A 16119-nucleotide genomic window follows, 5' to 3' on the forward strand; every position below is an offset into this window, starting at 1 on the left:
GGTTTAGTCTTGCTTTGGCCAGCTTATTGTTTCAGCACAATTATGAAGTTGCTGGGCTTGAATACACAGATTATTAATTTCCAGGCATTCACGCTGTCTCCCGTTTGAGTGTGGTGTGTGTGGGTGTGCATGCCTGTACCTATGCTAACTAACACTCTTGAAGTATAAATCTTACTGGGGACTCAAACAGATTGAATCAAGGTTGTTAAACTGTGTCATGTTCTCTGGCAGACTCAACATTGGCTTCTTGCTGATTTGAAGGCAGAGACAGAGCAAGGAGAAAGGACTGAGTCAGGGTCTGAGAGTAAATCAACAGGAAGACAGAGTCCTGGCTCAGAGCTGATGTGTTCAGAGCCATCAGAGCCACTTTACTCAGAGACATGCCTCCTCCAGGGTTTACATACATGAGTGAGAGCTCAGGATGCCACAGACAAGCAAAACATATCCCCTACCTGTAAACATGTACCTGCTGGGAAGATAGCGAGGTGCAATGTCTGCTGACAATACAGAGAACATGTTGTTAAAATTAGAGTAGAACTGCTTTAATGCGGTTAAATCAGAATCTGCAGAAACCACACCTCTCATCTTGCCGGTGCTACCATTTTTCCCCAGTAATTCATTGAAGAGAGAAAGGAGAAAAAAAAAAAGATGGATGGATGGATGAATGAATGGACAGATGGATGGATGGGTGGATAGATGGACTCCAAAGCACCTTTGGGTGTTTTATATATTTTTTTCCACTTTTTCAATCCATACAAAATTATCCCCTGAATTCCCTGAAAATAGCTCTTTCCACACGTCTGTGCACACGTGTCACACACACACATAGGAGACATTGGCAGCAGGTACTTTTTAATTTGCTGGAAAATATTTCTAAGAAGTCAAACAGCTCCAGTCCAATGAGTGTGTTCTCGGATTGGATAGCCAGAGCAGATGAGGGACCTGATTGGTCCCTGATCCTGAGGACCGATAAGAACGGCTATAAAATCCCTGGGTGCAGCTCTTGGGCCCCCAGTTTGCAAAAGCCAGAGGTGCAAGAAGCCGTGACTGCAGCAGCAGCAGCAAAAGCTTCAGGGGCAGCAGCATCCGCAGCCACCAAGCAAACCTCATCAAATCCTCACCTAGGCTTTCAGTGTATCCAGATCCACATCTTCACTGGAGCCGGGAAAGGGAAAGAGGAAAGGGGGGGAGGAGGGAGAAAAAAAAAAAAAAGCCAACAACTTAGCGGAAACTTCTTAGAGAATGCTCCAAAACTCAGCAGTGCTTCTGGTGCTGGTGATCAGTGCTTCTGCAACCCATGAGGCGGAGCAGAATGATTCTGTGAACCCCAGGAAAACCCGGGTGGCAGCTCAGAACTCAGGTAAGCAGCAAACCCAGGACCGGTTCCTTCCCCCTTAAAGAGCTGTCCTCATTTGCCTCTGGCTTTTGCAACTATGTCTGTGAAGGCTGATCTTGATAATAAATGCGCTTCATGCCCATGGCAATAAACTGCCAATGTAATCCAATAGCCTTAGGAAGTGGAGCTCCTTTGTTTAATAAATTGCATGCAACTAACGAAGAAACCCGGCTCTCTGCTGAGGGTATTTCATTGCATAAGCCTAGCCTGATTGCCTGAAATCTGGCACGTACCCTCTTGGGGGGGGGGGGGGGGCGGGGAAAAGACTTGAATGTTGGCATGCTTCAAGGCGCTCTCTATACTTTCCAGAAGCAAAGAAGCGAGAGCTGTTCCTGAGGTGAAGCATGGCCTGTGTGATGTTGTCCCTCTTCCTTCACCTTTAAGACGCCCACCACTACCCCTTGACTCCCTTAACCCCTTCATAGAACACACAGCAGGCTTTCTCTGCAGACTGGTTTTACTGAGCCCTAGGGTCTGACAAATTCAGGACCCATTCAGACATCCCACCAAGTCACTGCTCCCTCTCTCCCTCCTGGCTCTCAGTCCATCCACGCTGCCCGTGGCCACAGAACCACCACCACAGCCCCCCTTCCCCCGCCGCCGCCCCTAAAAAAAAACATTTGTGAAACAGCAGCTAAGACTCCCAAGGGGAAGATCTCACTTGAGTTCTGCCTCCTTGAACAGTTGACTGTATTTATCTTGATCTCCAAAGGAAGAGAGTCCTTAGGCAGCGGCCGCTGGTGACACCTCTGCCTTCACGTGCTGGCTTTACTCCGTTTCCATGACTGTCCTCTCCCCTCCCACCATCAGCTAAGATGGGATGGGATCAGATCGCAGGTGTCCACATGCTGCAGAGCACAGGTCCCTGCTGGGAGAGAGGAGGGCTTTGCCTCACTTCCTTTTGTACTTAGTTGCTATAGCGATGCCGTGATTCACAATTTGAGCCTGCCTAAAACAATAGCAGCCCTAATGCATATTTAAACTGCTTAAAGCAAAGTTATAATTTGAACCCGTGGAAATATATAATTAGGGAAATGACTTGTAACATCCCAGAGGCTGCGGGTGGTGGGAGGGGGAGGCGGGATGGCTATGGCTAGCTTTTGATCTCAGAGGAGAATCCTATGGTATGAAGGCTGCAGATCATTTCTTGCTAAGTTGCCTGCCAGAACTATCCCCCCCCTTTCTGTGGGAGTGAAATTACTTTTATAGGAGATCTTATCCAGAATGTAGAAAGCCTCATGCAAGTTCTTTGCGGTTTTTCTTCCAGTCTTGCACAAGGGGTGCCTTGGCATTTTTATTTCACACCTGTGTTCCTTAAAAAAAAAGAAAAAAAAACTTTTTCTATAAGAGATCATGCATACCTCTAAGGACTGTCCTATCTGGGGGGAGGGTGCTTGGGTGAGACATGAATGAATCAAATTCCTTTCTGCCAGTTTAAAGGTAAGTTAAAAACCGTATATTACAAAGATCTACAGTTGACTCCTGGCACAATCTTCCCTGCCATTTAGACTCAAATTCCAACGGACTTACTCTAGAATGCATTGTCAGGAGCCAGATGGACTCCCCAGCCCTTCCACCTCCTGCACCTGACCACCAGCCACTGCCTCCTGACTCCAGGGTTTGTAGGCTGAAAGTGATACCCTTTGAGTCCACAAAGCCGCTCCATGCTCTGAGCATCCTGCAGACTTCATCCAATCTGGCATTTCTACCCACCCATGTCTGTAGTCATGGTGAGATCCAAGATCACCATCTCAGAGTGAAAACCCAGACCCTTTCCTGTGTGATATGCTTCTTAAATGCAAAGAGAATCTGCCAGTCTCTGTCCCCTTCTCCCAGGCCTTTTGAATGGGTCTATCTACCAGCTTCACCAGAGACCTTAGGACAACACCTTCTGAGTCCTTGTCCTTGGATTTGGCCCACATGCCAATTTGACCTTTGCAAATTGTCCTCCCTGTTGGATTCAGATTGGATGCACTTGTCTCTTCCAGCTGAAGTGGTTCGCTGTCTCAACAGTGCCCTGCAGGTTGGCTGTGGGGCTTTTGCATGCCTGGAAAACTCCACCTGTGACACAGATGGGATGTACGACATCTGTAAATCCTTCTTGTACAGCGCTGCTAAATTTGACACTCAGGTAACAAGACCTTGACCCTGGCTCCTGCTGGTGGCTTGCCTTCAAGTGTGTGTGTGTGTGTGTGTGTGTGTGTGTGTGTGTGTGTGTTATAAGGCACAAGCTCTGCTCAGCTTTTCTCCTCTGAATTCTTAACTGCAATATGTACATACATACACTTCTGGCTAGGAGATAGGATCTATACAGTATTGTCCCCACCTATCCCAATGTACCATTATAACACACTAACAGAGTCTGGCTTATAAAAGGAGGAATGATGAGCAGAAAATATTTGTTTTTTCAAGCCAAAGGCAATAAAAATGTTCTTCCAACAAAGGCTTTCTTACTGCATGGCCTCACAAACTAGCTTGTGATCTGAATTAGCAAAGTCAGTTCCAAGAACACTCAACCATCCTGTGCTATTTTTAAGCTGCAGAGTGGTTGGTCATGGTCTGTTTCATTTTTCTCATCTCATTTCATTTCCATGTAGCTCAGTTCTCAAGGTGGTCTAAGGCAGGAGGGACAGCTCCTTGTCCTCTGACTACTGTATGCCTCTTTATCCTTGCAAGGACACACAGAGGTTTATGATGCAAACCCCCCCCTTCAGTGACTCCTGTATTGTTTTCCCTGCCTTCCCTTGTCAAATCAAGCTCAAGCTTGTCTTCCTGTCTCCTGCTTGGCAGGGAAAAGCCTTTGTCAAAGAGAGCTTAAAGTGTATCGCCAATGGGATCACCTCCAAGGTCTTTCTCGCCATTCGGAGGTGCTCAACTTTCCAGAGGATGATCGCTGAGGTGCAAGAGGAGTGCTACAGCAAGCTGAACGTGTGCAGTGTTGCCAAGCGGAACCCTGAAGCCATCACTGAAGTTGTCCAGCTTCCCAACCACTTTTCCAACAGGTATGAAAGGAATCCACTTCTTTGCAATCTGGGTGGTTGTCTAGAAGAGAAGGGGCTTAAATTGACAGTCATGCTCTTATTTTAGCTTGCAGTCTTCCAGCTCTTTCAGGGGAAAAAAAAATGTCTGTGATTGGTTGCAGCAGCTTAGGCAGCCTGATTTTTTTTTTTTCTTTTTCACTATTACAAGGAAAGTCTCTCCATACAGCTAACAGAAAGTTTTATCTGTAGCATCCCTATGTGCATTTTAGTGACAGGGTCTTACCATAAACCTAAAGGGAGTCATGGGGTCTTTGGAAACAAGGTACTAAGGTCAAATCTGGGGAAATCGTGACTCTAACTGTACCATTGGCCATTATGAAAACCACTGTCAAATGTCATAATGCAGACCTTTAAATATGCATGGATTTTGAGGCAGTTCCAAGGCACTCAAATATTTCATGAGGTAGCCCAGAGCCATTTCACTCCACTGGGACTCTGATTCCCTTTGTGAATATGAAATGACTGGACTAGATGATTCCTATGTTCCCTTCAGACTGCCAACAGAGCTGCGGATAGTTTCCATTCCATGGAGATCCCATACCCTCTCCCTCTTTATTTAATCAAGCTCCACAGAGAAGAAAGAATGACTTTGGGAATAGTGTTAAGAGCAGTCAGGGTGACAAGGGTTGTTGTTGTAAAGTTCTCTTAGAATGGTATTCTTGGGACTGCCCAGATCACATTCTCACCTTAATATTCTAATATGACTCAAAGTCTCTGAGCTTTTGCCTTCCTGGGCCCCTGATTCATGGGTCTTTACCATTCAGGAAGGAACTTCTGTTATATGAGAAAATGGACATTCTCAATTCATAGTCTAGACAGGTTCCAAACAAGACTGGGCCTTGCCATTGTGATCAAGTTCAGAGAGATGCTGATGGGCCTGGCATGATGGTATGGCATGAGTAGTGTAGGCTAACTATGTTCAGCCTCTTGAAATGCCCCCTCACACAACCTAAAACATGGCTCCTGGCCTTATAATACTATGATTCTTTGACTTCCCACCCAAATCTCCACATATTCACAAAGATAAGCTCTATGTATGCTGGATTCTCAAAGACTTACCAGGTTAGTTCCCCAGCCAGGTGCTACCACCTTCTTCAGATACTGGCATCAGCCTCTTCTTTCTCAATTTTGTTAGAGATTCAGTCATGTATATCTGTGCTGGGAAGACAGAGAAAGTAGTTCATACTTAGGGAAAGGTTAAGCTCCCTAACAGAAGTACCTTGAACAAATTCTGATTCATTAATTATAGCTACTGCTCTTTGGAACCTCACATCAATTTACTATAATAAACTTGTCCAGTCGTTGAGAGTGACTCTACTGTGAGGCCTAATTCAATATTTCCTGAACAGGACAATAACATCCAGTATTTATCTCAAATGACTTGCCTCTTCATATTGAATTTAACCATAAAGGAGTCTCAGGAGGATTTTTGTTACATCTGGAAAGGAGTAAAAAAAGACTAGTTGTTGAAGATTCACTCCATTTCTCTCTGTCCTAACAATAATGACACCAATAACAACAATAATAGTAACTACAACAATAAAAAGAGCAACAAAAGGGAAAATAAATAAATAAATATTTTTAAAAATTTAAAAAAAGAAAATTAATACAGAATTCCTAGCCAAACAGGAGCTAAGTACAAAGTATGTGGGGAGGGAGATGGGAGGCAGGTATATGTTAGCAAAGTCATTATTATAAGTTTATATCTTTAAAGATCTTTTAACATTTCATTATGTAGAATATATGGTTTATAATCAATTTTGAGGTAGCACTGATCTCCCTATTTTAATTTTTATTATTTTAGGGTTTTTTTATTTATATAAAGGAAACATTGACAAAACCATAGGATAAGAGGGGTACAACTACACACAGTTCCCACCACCAGAGTTCTGTATCCCCTCTCTTTCCTTGATAGATTTCCTATTCTTTAACCTTCTGGGAGCATGGACCCAAGGTCATTGTGGGATGCAAAAGGTGGAAGGTCTGGCTTCTGTAATTCATTCCCCGATGAACACAGGCAGCATTTGACAGGTAGATCCATACTCCCAGCCTTCCTCTCTCTTTCCCTAGTTGGGTGGGGTACTGAGGAACTGGAGCTCCAGGACACATTGGTGGGGTTGTCTGTCCAGGGAAGTCTGGTTGGGATCATGTTAGCATCTGGAACCTGGTGGCTGAAAAGAGAGTTAACATATAAAGCCAAACAAATTGTTAACTAATCATGAACCTAAAGTCTGGAGTAGTGCAGATGAAGAGTTGGGGAGGTCTCCATTGTGTAGATAGCTAGTAGGCATATTTTAGTTATATTCCAACGGGCCTATGGCTATAATAGTTTTTTTTTGTTTTGTTTTGTTTTCCCCTGAGCCTGAAATCTATTACAGGTGATATTACAGGTGGATCCAAGTTATTGTCTGGGTAGATGATGTCATGGCTGGAAAAATGACCAGAAAGCTGAATCTGGGAAGAGCGTAGCTCCCAAAAATGGGAAAGGTGTATAAATATTCTTAACTGTAAACCCCATTGATTTTATATGATCTGGAGCCCATATTCAGCTTAGGAGCCTATGTGACCTCTGCATCCCTGTAGATCTGACCTCACATTCTGTGGTCATCAGTAGGAACATTCCAAGCTCCCCAGTATCAGGACCCATCTTCCTCAGGTGTAGCATAGAGTATGTTGTCCATCCTTCCTTTCAAGGATGGACAACATTCTCTGCTACTGTTGATCCACTTTGAGGGCAAGGTCCTATGGGGCCCCACAAAGGGGTCCATTTTGTTGTTCCTGATAAAGATGACCAGTTACAGTGAAGAGAGGGATTTATTGGAGGTATAGGCCCAGCATGTCTGTTTGAGAATCTCAGGACTACCCAACTAAGGCCCCAGCTTATGGGGTGGCCTGATAATGACTAAAGAGTCATCATTAAAGTATGCCAGTCTCTTACCCTTATTCAGCTTTTGCAGTCTTTGCTTTGATAAGGATAGCTTGGGAGTGAGTAAGAAAAGTATAATAGAAAATAGGTGAGGAGGGTATCTAAGTCTAAGTGGACATTATTTCATTATGAACTTCATACTGACTCATTGTAGACTATTGTGTACTTTTAATTTCAGGTATATATTTTGCCCTAATTTATGGACACATATGAACATATGCCCTATCTCATTGATCTCCCTATTTTAACTGAGGTATTTCCTTCCATTATTATGGATGGGAGAGATCTCATAGAAAGAAGGACATAGACCTTGGATTGTTGATGTTCACACATGAGATAAAAAGACCATTATTCATCTCATAAAAACATTCCTCTTAAAACTTTTCAAAGGTGTATTTATTTATTTTTAATGAGTGAAAGAGTTGAGAGCACTGCTCAGTCCTGGCATATGGTGATGCCAAATTAAGCCTAGCTCCTTAGGTATATATGCCCTGTGCTCTAGCCCCACTAGTTGCTATTGTCCCAGTCCCACACCATTCCAATAGTAGAAAATGCTCACAAAAGTCTTGTATCTTGGAGAAAGAAAATACACTTATTAGAAGTATAAAAGAAATAGCCATCCCCTAAAAACCTGAACTTTCAGTTCAACTCTATCCTTTCTCCAATTATTTCACTTCAACTGACTTATACTTTTTCTGCTCAGAACTGTAGAGACTTCCATGCAGGACTCCATTTTCTCTATTTAAACTCCTCACTCTCCTGAAACATCCTGCTTTCCCAGCCTCTGTCCCACCATAGATGGATGCAAAGTTGTGCCAACTGGCATGCACTCATGAAAGGAAGTAGTTACAGGTTCATTCCACCTTCCTGTGACTTATCTAGCATGAGATTTCAGGCTGGGAGACTCCAAAAGTCTGAAATCAGGAATCAGACCAAGAAAGTTTTCCGTGAAAGAAATGCACTTAGAAATGAAAAAGGCTAGCAAGTCTTCCCTTTATTGAATTTACAAAATACAAATTCAACCATGAGGGAGACAAATTGACTGCACAGTGTAAGGCCTGGAAAAGAAAAATAGGCCAATCCAGATCCAGAGAGGGAAAACTGACAAAGCTTCCAACTCTCTAGGGCATGGATAGGGAACAGGAAACAGAAGAATAATATTGATCAAGGGAAACAAAGGACTATTTATAAACGCTCACACAGAACGTTCCTAGGCAGTATGTTATTTGGGTAAGCATGACTGAAACAGTAGCTATGGAGAATATCTGATCTTATTCCTTACCAGGAAAATAAAGTCAGTGATGGAATTTTCAAAGTGAGAAGAAACATGCTTTTAAAGACTCTGCTAGTATGACTGATAATAATACTTAACAACTATGACTTTATAGCATATTTCCACCAAAATCATAACAAATAAGAAAATATTGTTCTTAAAGAGCTCTAACTCTTCTTGCAATGAATGCACCTTAAGCGGAGCTGCACAAATTATTGTGAAATTGATAAGGGCTTGTGCCTCAAATCCTCAAAAATATATGTTATCATAGCTAGAGATGACCATGCCACCATGCCGTTCATAAAATAAACTGCCACTTTTTTAAAAAATAATTTTCCATTAAATTTTTTATTGGATATAGACTGCCAGAAATAAAAAAAGGAAGGGAGATATAGAGTGGGAGAGACACCTGCAACACTGCTTCAATAATCACAAATCCCTTCCCCCTACAGGTAGGGATAGGGGACTTGAAGTCAGGTCCTTGCACATTGTAACATGTGTGTTCAAGCAGGTGTGCCACCATCTGGTCTTAACAGCCACATTTTATAAACTGAAAGAGGCCCAGAGAGGGTAGTGATCTGAAGAACCTGGTCAGCTTTAGGCAAGTTGGGCCTAGAACTCTTGTGGGCTGGAGTTAAACTGCTTGATACCTATTTAAAAATGCAGTCAGTAAAACCATTATAAATATCCACAACACAGAGATAAAACACTAATTGAATAGCTGTGCCCCATGGTAGTAAACAATTAAAGTTGGGTGCTTCTCCTCCAAGAGAAGGAATGTCTTACCAGAAGCTATAGTAATTAGTAGACTCAGTACAAGATGGTGCTCAATAAATAAGTAAATGTTACTAAGTTAACTTTTTTGAGAAACAGTGTCTTAAATAATTTTATGCTGGAGTCGGGCTGTAGCACAGCGGGTTAAGCGCAGGTGGCGCTAAGCTCAAGGACCGGCGTCAGGATCCCAGTTCGAGCCCCCAGCTCCCCACCTGCAGGCAGGTCCCTTCACAGGCGGTGAAGCAGGTCTGCAGGTGTCTGTCTTTCTCTCCCCCTCTCTGTCTTTCCCCTCCTCTCTCCATTTCTCTCTGTCCTATCCAACAACAACAACATCAATAATAACTACAACAATAAAACAACAAAGGCAACAAAAGGGAATAAATAAATAAATAATAAAAATAAATTTAAAAAAAAACTTAAAAAAAATTTTTTTAAATAATAATAATTTTATGCAGTGACTTTTGGAAGAGTTTATCTAACTGACCTACAGAAGTCTAGAGGCCAATACTTTATGTCAGCTTCAATAAAGAATCACAACTTAGATCTGTCTCAGGCAAACAGTTGCCATCAAACCTTACAGTTTTCCAGGAATGGAGAAGTTACTAATGGAATTTTGGTTATTTATTTCTCTCTGAAAAAGGTATGTCATCCTTCTCTCATTGAATTAACCAAGCTCCACAAAAGAAGTAAAGATGAATTTGGGGTGTCACTAAAAGCAATTTGGCTAGCAAGGGTCATTGTCAAGGAACATCAAAGGCAGGTGTCATATTGGAGTCAACAGTAAAGATAGAACTCCCCAGAGAAAAAGAGTAAGCACTATGAGAAAATGAGACTGAAGAGAAATAAGTTAGTCTTAAAAAGGTATGACAGGATATTCATGTGTTCTTTATTGGTATTATGCTTCTTCACCCAGATAAGAGCTCTTGACTCTCCAAGAAAAGATCGTCTTCCCCGGTCCATTGTGAAAATCATCTAATATAATTTAATTTTTTCTATTAGTTGAACTTCTACTCAGTTATCAAGCCCTTATTTGGGGTGGATAAGGGTTATTATTTTCCAGGATCAAACCACTCTGTGAAATATTCATAGAGATACAGTGAATTTGACTCTTCATACAACTCAAAAATAAAGAGATGCCTGGGGTTCTGTATGTGTTTATAGATGTCTGAAGCTATTGGTACAACTTAATTTATTCTCAACTTTTCCAAAACTTGTTTCTTCCCCCATTTCCCCATCCAAGGGAGGTCTGCTTTGATTCATGTGCTTTATAATTCCAAAGTGTTGGAAAATAGACTGCTATGCCAGAGAACTCCAATTTTAACAACAGCTGGATATAATCCTCTCTTGTGGGAAGGGTAGAGTCAAAACTGTGTACGAAATCCAGAGGAAGCACTTCTCTTTCAGTTCCCAACTTGAGTTGGCTCACTGACAGAAGGGTGACCGCTTTGCTTCATTACCTATGTTCTATTCTATTTATCATACATCCTTCAGAGGATCTCTCTTGTGGAGGAGAGGGGGTAAGTTATTCTGGAAAGATGTTTTGATCTCTGCTCTAGGAGGTGAGTTAAAAATAAGCAGGCTTCTTTTCTTGGATTATATTGTGCCCCTGGTGATCGTGGGACTCTGCTGAGGAAAAGGTCTCTCCATGTAAATGTTGCAAATCACTATCTTCAGAGTCTCTTACTAATGAGATCAGAGCTAGTGGGGTTCTGACAACTGCCACCTCAAAGTGGAGCAGACAGATCCAACTCAATTGGGGAAATGTTCAAACTGTCTTCCAAAGAATAAGACGAGAAAAGCTTTTAGTATTAGACAGTTTAGTTATTTTTTAAAAAATATTTATTTATAAAATTGACATATTGACAAGACTATAGGATAAGAGGAGTACATTTCCACACAATGCCCACTCCCAGAACTCCATATCTAATCCCCTCCCTTGATAGGTTCCCTATTCTTTATCCTTCTGGGAATATGGACCCAGGATCATTATGGGGTACAGAAGGTAGAAGGTCTGGCTTCTGTCAATGCTTCTCATGCTTCTCCACTGAACATGGGCATTGGCAAGTGGATCCATACTTCCGATCAAACAGTTTAGTTCTTTCTGTGGTGTTTCAGCTGCTTAAAGAATTTGCTCTAAAGATGAAGGTAAATTATACCAAGCTCAAGCTTCATTATAAAATTTATCCTAAAGACAAATCATTCTTCCTCTGATAATCATGAGTTATTGGAGACAGTTATACTTTAAAATTACTATTCCTCAGTGATCACAAAATAATTCAACAGATTGACAATGAAAGGGCAATAGAGCACTCTGACACTCATGCAAGGGAGATATGGTGAATCAGATCACAGATCCTGACTTCAATGTGTTTAAACACTGGTTAAAAAACTAAATTAACATTGACCTGTGTGATACTAGCCAAATATGTATGAGATGTTCAAAGAACTGAAGAGGCCAGCAAAAAAATAGACAGTAGAAGACTTCTGGAGTTATTGAAGCATGAACCATTAAAGATAACCAAGTTTTCCATTTAAGTGTCTTCATTACTTGGCATTTGGTCTTTTAAAAGAGAAAAACTAAAAACATGGCCAGTCAATATCTTCTAGCAAGGGTATCTGACTATATGATAGGGAAACTGATTTGGTAGAAAAATACACAACTTCTATAAAAGAAAAAGACACATTGTACAGAGAAGTCAAAAACAATAGCATAGTCATGTCTAATGGCTTTACTGTAAGTGCTGAGTCTGGGATTTCCCTCTTTTCACATGGCTAAGTCTTGGTTCTATTAACCCATCGGATGGCCTTAGAATAATCACACGCATTCATTTACTTGAGCTTCTTTATAAAATACGGAAAAAACATGGGCTGGGTGGTGGCACACCTGGTTGAGTGCACATGTCACAATGCACAAGCACCTGGATTCAAGCTCCCAGTCCCCACCTGCAGGGGGAAAGCTTCACAAGTGATGAAGCAGTGCTGCAGGTGTCTCTCTGACTCTCATCCTCTCTATCCTTCCCTTCCCTCTCAATTTCTGACTGTCTCTTTCTAATCAATAAATAAAGATAATTAAAAATTTAAAAATATGGAAAAATTTACTAGTTATCCATGATCTTATGTTTCTAAAAGTTCTAGACACTACTGTCAACCAGTATTCAATGTATACTCTGAATCTCTACAAGGTAGTCTAGCACTCAGTGGTCAATCAAAGGAGCATGTACACTCAGACTAAGAAGGGGCTACAAAAAGGCGACAGGCAAAAACCACCCTCAACTTTTCTGTTGGATGTTATAACCATTGGGGACAGGCCTAGGCTGGGGGCATGAGGAGAGTGTAAGTCTGGCCCTGCTACCACTGAGCAACCTTGTTTCTTGTTCCCAATACAGATACTATAACAGACTTGTGCGAAGCCTACTGGAATGTGATGAAGACACAGTCAGCACAATCAGAGACAGTCTTATGGAGAAAATTGGACCCAACATGGCTAGCCTCTTTCACATCCTGCAGACAGATCACTGTGCCCAAACACACCCGAGAGCTGACTTCAACAGAAGGCGAACCAACGAGCCACAGAAGCTGAAAGTTCTCCTTAGGAACCTTCGAGGTGAGGTGGCCTCTCCCTCCAACATTAAACGCACCTCACAGGAGAGTGCATGACCAGGAAGAGGTGTTCACAACCTCACCAGACTAGTATGATCTTAAGGGTGTTCCTAACAACTTTGAGTGTACTGTGCCTGGTTTGATTTTTTTTTTTTTAACTAGTTCCTATTTTCTACCCCCCTTAAAAGAAAACTGCATGAAACTAGGCTTCTGAAATCAATAGCCCAACATTCTGCAATGGCAGCATTCCCACAAACGGAATATGTGTGATCTTTCTGCCTCTCCTCAGGAGAAATGGTCCTGTTATACCATTTTCCCTTATCATGTCTTTTCCCAGCTCCCCCCAAACTACTCTCAAACACAAAACATTCATGTAATTCCCCAATCATTGTCATTTGAAGATGTGGAGCCTTTTAAAATGGTTGCCCCAGTAGAGTTAGCTGATAAGAAACAACTTAATTTAAATGCATGTCTTCAATGCTCATAAAGATGTTAAATGGAATTCGTGTTATGAATCTGTGCTGGCCATGGATGAATATGAATGTCATGTGTGAATTCTTGAAGTCTCATGAGCTAGTATCTTATGGTCTTGATCCTCCAGTCTGATCTTCTTCCCAATACATTTACCAAATTGCTCAAACCTGGTTCTCTGACCAGACTTTGGGCCTGCATCTTGCATCTAATGAAAAACAAAAAGCTAACATCTTTATGTACTGTAACTGCTCAGAGCTTTAAAAGTATCTTAACAATTGTCTTAAAACCAGAGAATCTTAAGGTCTAACTGTGGAATATAAATAGCTAAAAACTAATGTACTGTACATAAATTCCAGAGGACTCTGCTTAAACAAAGCAGTATATAATAACTTTATTGCATATAGATTTAGTTTTGTAACTTAGCTTTATTTTTCTTTTCCTGGGAATGGAATAACTATCTCACTTCCAGATATACGCATAAATGCTCCTTGTGGCCTTTTTTATAACTAAGAGGGTAGAAGTAGTTTTAAACAACATCAAAACTTAAGATGGGCCTGTATGAGATGAGAAAACCAACAGGTTTATCTGAAGGACCCCAGGTATGATGTTACTCTCCCAGCCCACCTCAACCCAGAGGCTACTCTTTGACCTATCCTGATATAGCTCTGTCACATCTAACTGGGAATTTACAAGAATCAAATAGGGCATTTCTTGGTAGGCCTACTGTACCTTGGGAAGTGGCAGTTTCTGACTTGCTACCTTTCATCAGTGCCTAATACTCTGGAAAAATGGATGATGGAGAGGGAGACTTTCTATTAAGTCAATCAGGAATGAGTCAATCAGCCTTTGGGTCTTTGGGGCTCAAAGAGTATAAATAACCCTGGGCTGTCCAGCCTTAATAGACTCCTCTTACATTTTTGCCCTGTAGCACGCTGCCTGCTAGCTTAGTTATGGCAGCAGGGTCATCTCTGTAGGAATGAAAAAGGAAAAAAAATAAAAAGAGAGAGAAAAAGAAAAAAAAAGGAAGAGAGGGAAAAAAGGAGCTGGTGGTTTGATCATTTCTGCCGTAATGTTTACAAGATGGCAACCACCAAAGCCAAATGATTTAACTTATCTATGAACAACCATAGTTTCTCAGGGTCACTGTCCTTGAACCCAACAGTCCCTTATGAGTGTCACTGCCCACCAAAGGTCAATGTAAAGAGAGGAAGAGGGAATAGGGGTAGAGGTGGTAGGGGCCTCTCCCAACTCCCTTGGGTAGAAACCATTGGTGCTTGATTCTCACTAGGCTATACTCAAGACCTGACCAAATCTAGTGATAGGGATCCTGGTGGGAGGAGGGAGGGCACATCTCCAGAAGAAGAAAAAAAAAAAAAGAAAAAGAAAAAAAAAAAAAAGAAAAGCAATACAACTTTACCATAAAGCCTTTAAAACCAGTAATGTGCTGCTCAAGGACCAAGAGCAATTGCAGCAGACCCAGCAACAGCAGCAGTAGCACTAGTGTTGCTGCCTTTTGTCCCCACACAGCCTCTAAGCGTGCTGACATACAGATTGTTAAGAGCATTTTTATACTCAGAACTGTCCCATCCCCAGGTCCCCAAACATGGACACTGCCTTAGCCTCTTGGAAATCAGGTAGAACATACTCTGAGTTGACTGTCCCTCTCCCTCCCTCCCCATCTCTCCACCCTCCAGGCAAGGCTGACTTTTCCAAACCAGAAAAGCTATTAAAGTGTGTGTGTTGTGTCCATTTCACAAACCCACTTGGCCAGGACCCCTGTGTGACAAGTAGTTAATGAATATTCCTATCAAAATTATTTCTTATGTTATTCAGTCTGATCAGTTATTTTTATTTGCTGTAACTTCTTCAAAGCTTGGAAACCCCTTTTTCTCCCCCACAGTGAAATTTATATATGTACTTACAATGCATATATCTACACACACAGACAGAAGCAGTTCTCACATGTTGCTAGTTTTTTGCTTCTCTTTTCCCCACCCCACTCTGTCCAACACCCTCTTGAATTTCTAAAGCTTTGTCTTGTGTTTGCTGCACAGAGTGATTCGGGGGCTGACCTAGACCAGTTTGCATGATTCTTCTATTGTGATTTGGTTGCACTTTAGACATTTTTGTGCCATTATATTTGCATTATGTATTTATAATTTAAATGGTATTTAGGTTTTTGGCTGAGTACTGGAATAAACAGTGAGCATATCTGGTATATGTCATTATTTATTGTTAAATTACATTTTTAAGCTCCATGTGCATATAAAGGTTATGAAACATATCATGGTAATGACAGATGCAAGTTATTTTATTTGCTTATTTTTATAATTAAAGATGCCATAGCATAATATGAAGCCTTTGGTGAATTCCTTCTAAGATAAATAATAATAATAAAGTGTTACATTTTAATGGGTGTCTTCTCCCCAATGCCTTTCATTGTTATTCTTTGAAAACTTTTTTTTAATTTCTTTATTGGGGAATTAATGTTTTATGTTTGACAGTAAATACAATAGTTTATACGTGCATAACATTTCCCAGTTTTCCATATAACAACATAATATCCACTAGGTCCTCTGTCATCCTTTTTGGACCTGTATCCCCCCCCAACCCCCACCCACCCATCCCAGAGTAT

General features: G+C 41.4%; 1 protein-coding gene and 1 long non-coding RNA gene across 4 annotated transcripts in view; one reads left to right on the plus strand and one right to left on the minus strand.

Moving 5' to 3' along the window:
• LOC132534635 (uncharacterized) overlaps positions 1-2314 on the minus strand; it is a 95677-nt gene extending 93363 nt beyond the window's left edge. For both annotated transcript variants that reach the window (XR_009546362.1, XR_009546361.1), the window contains exon 1: positions 2058-2314. This is a non-coding gene — a long non-coding RNA (uncharacterized LOC132534635). The remainder of the gene's footprint in view (positions 1-2057) is intronic.
• On the plus strand, positions 1016-15900 carry STC1 (stanniocalcin 1). Of its 2 annotated transcripts, XM_060178864.1 has the most exons (5): positions 1016-1134; positions 1240-1360; positions 3385-3527; positions 4187-4398; positions 12797-15900. In XM_060178864.1, exons 2-5 carry the CDS (start codon positions 1243-1245, stop codon positions 13065-13067), a joined length of 744 nt encoding a protein of 247 aa, XP_060034847.1. In that variant the 5' UTR covers positions 1016-1134; positions 1240-1242; the 3' UTR covers positions 13068-15900. The 2 variants fall into 2 exon arrangements, with proteins under 2 accessions (XP_060034847.1, XP_007536674.1); XM_007536612.3 differs by having other exon boundaries at positions 1017-1360.
• The last annotated feature ends 219 nt before the right edge of the window (positions 15901-16119 follow it).

Source organism: Erinaceus europaeus, chromosome 19, assembly GCF_950295315.1.
Source record: "Erinaceus europaeus chromosome 19, mEriEur2.1, whole genome shotgun sequence".
Lineage (NCBI taxonomy): Eukaryota > Metazoa > Chordata > Mammalia > Eulipotyphla > Erinaceidae > Erinaceus > Erinaceus europaeus.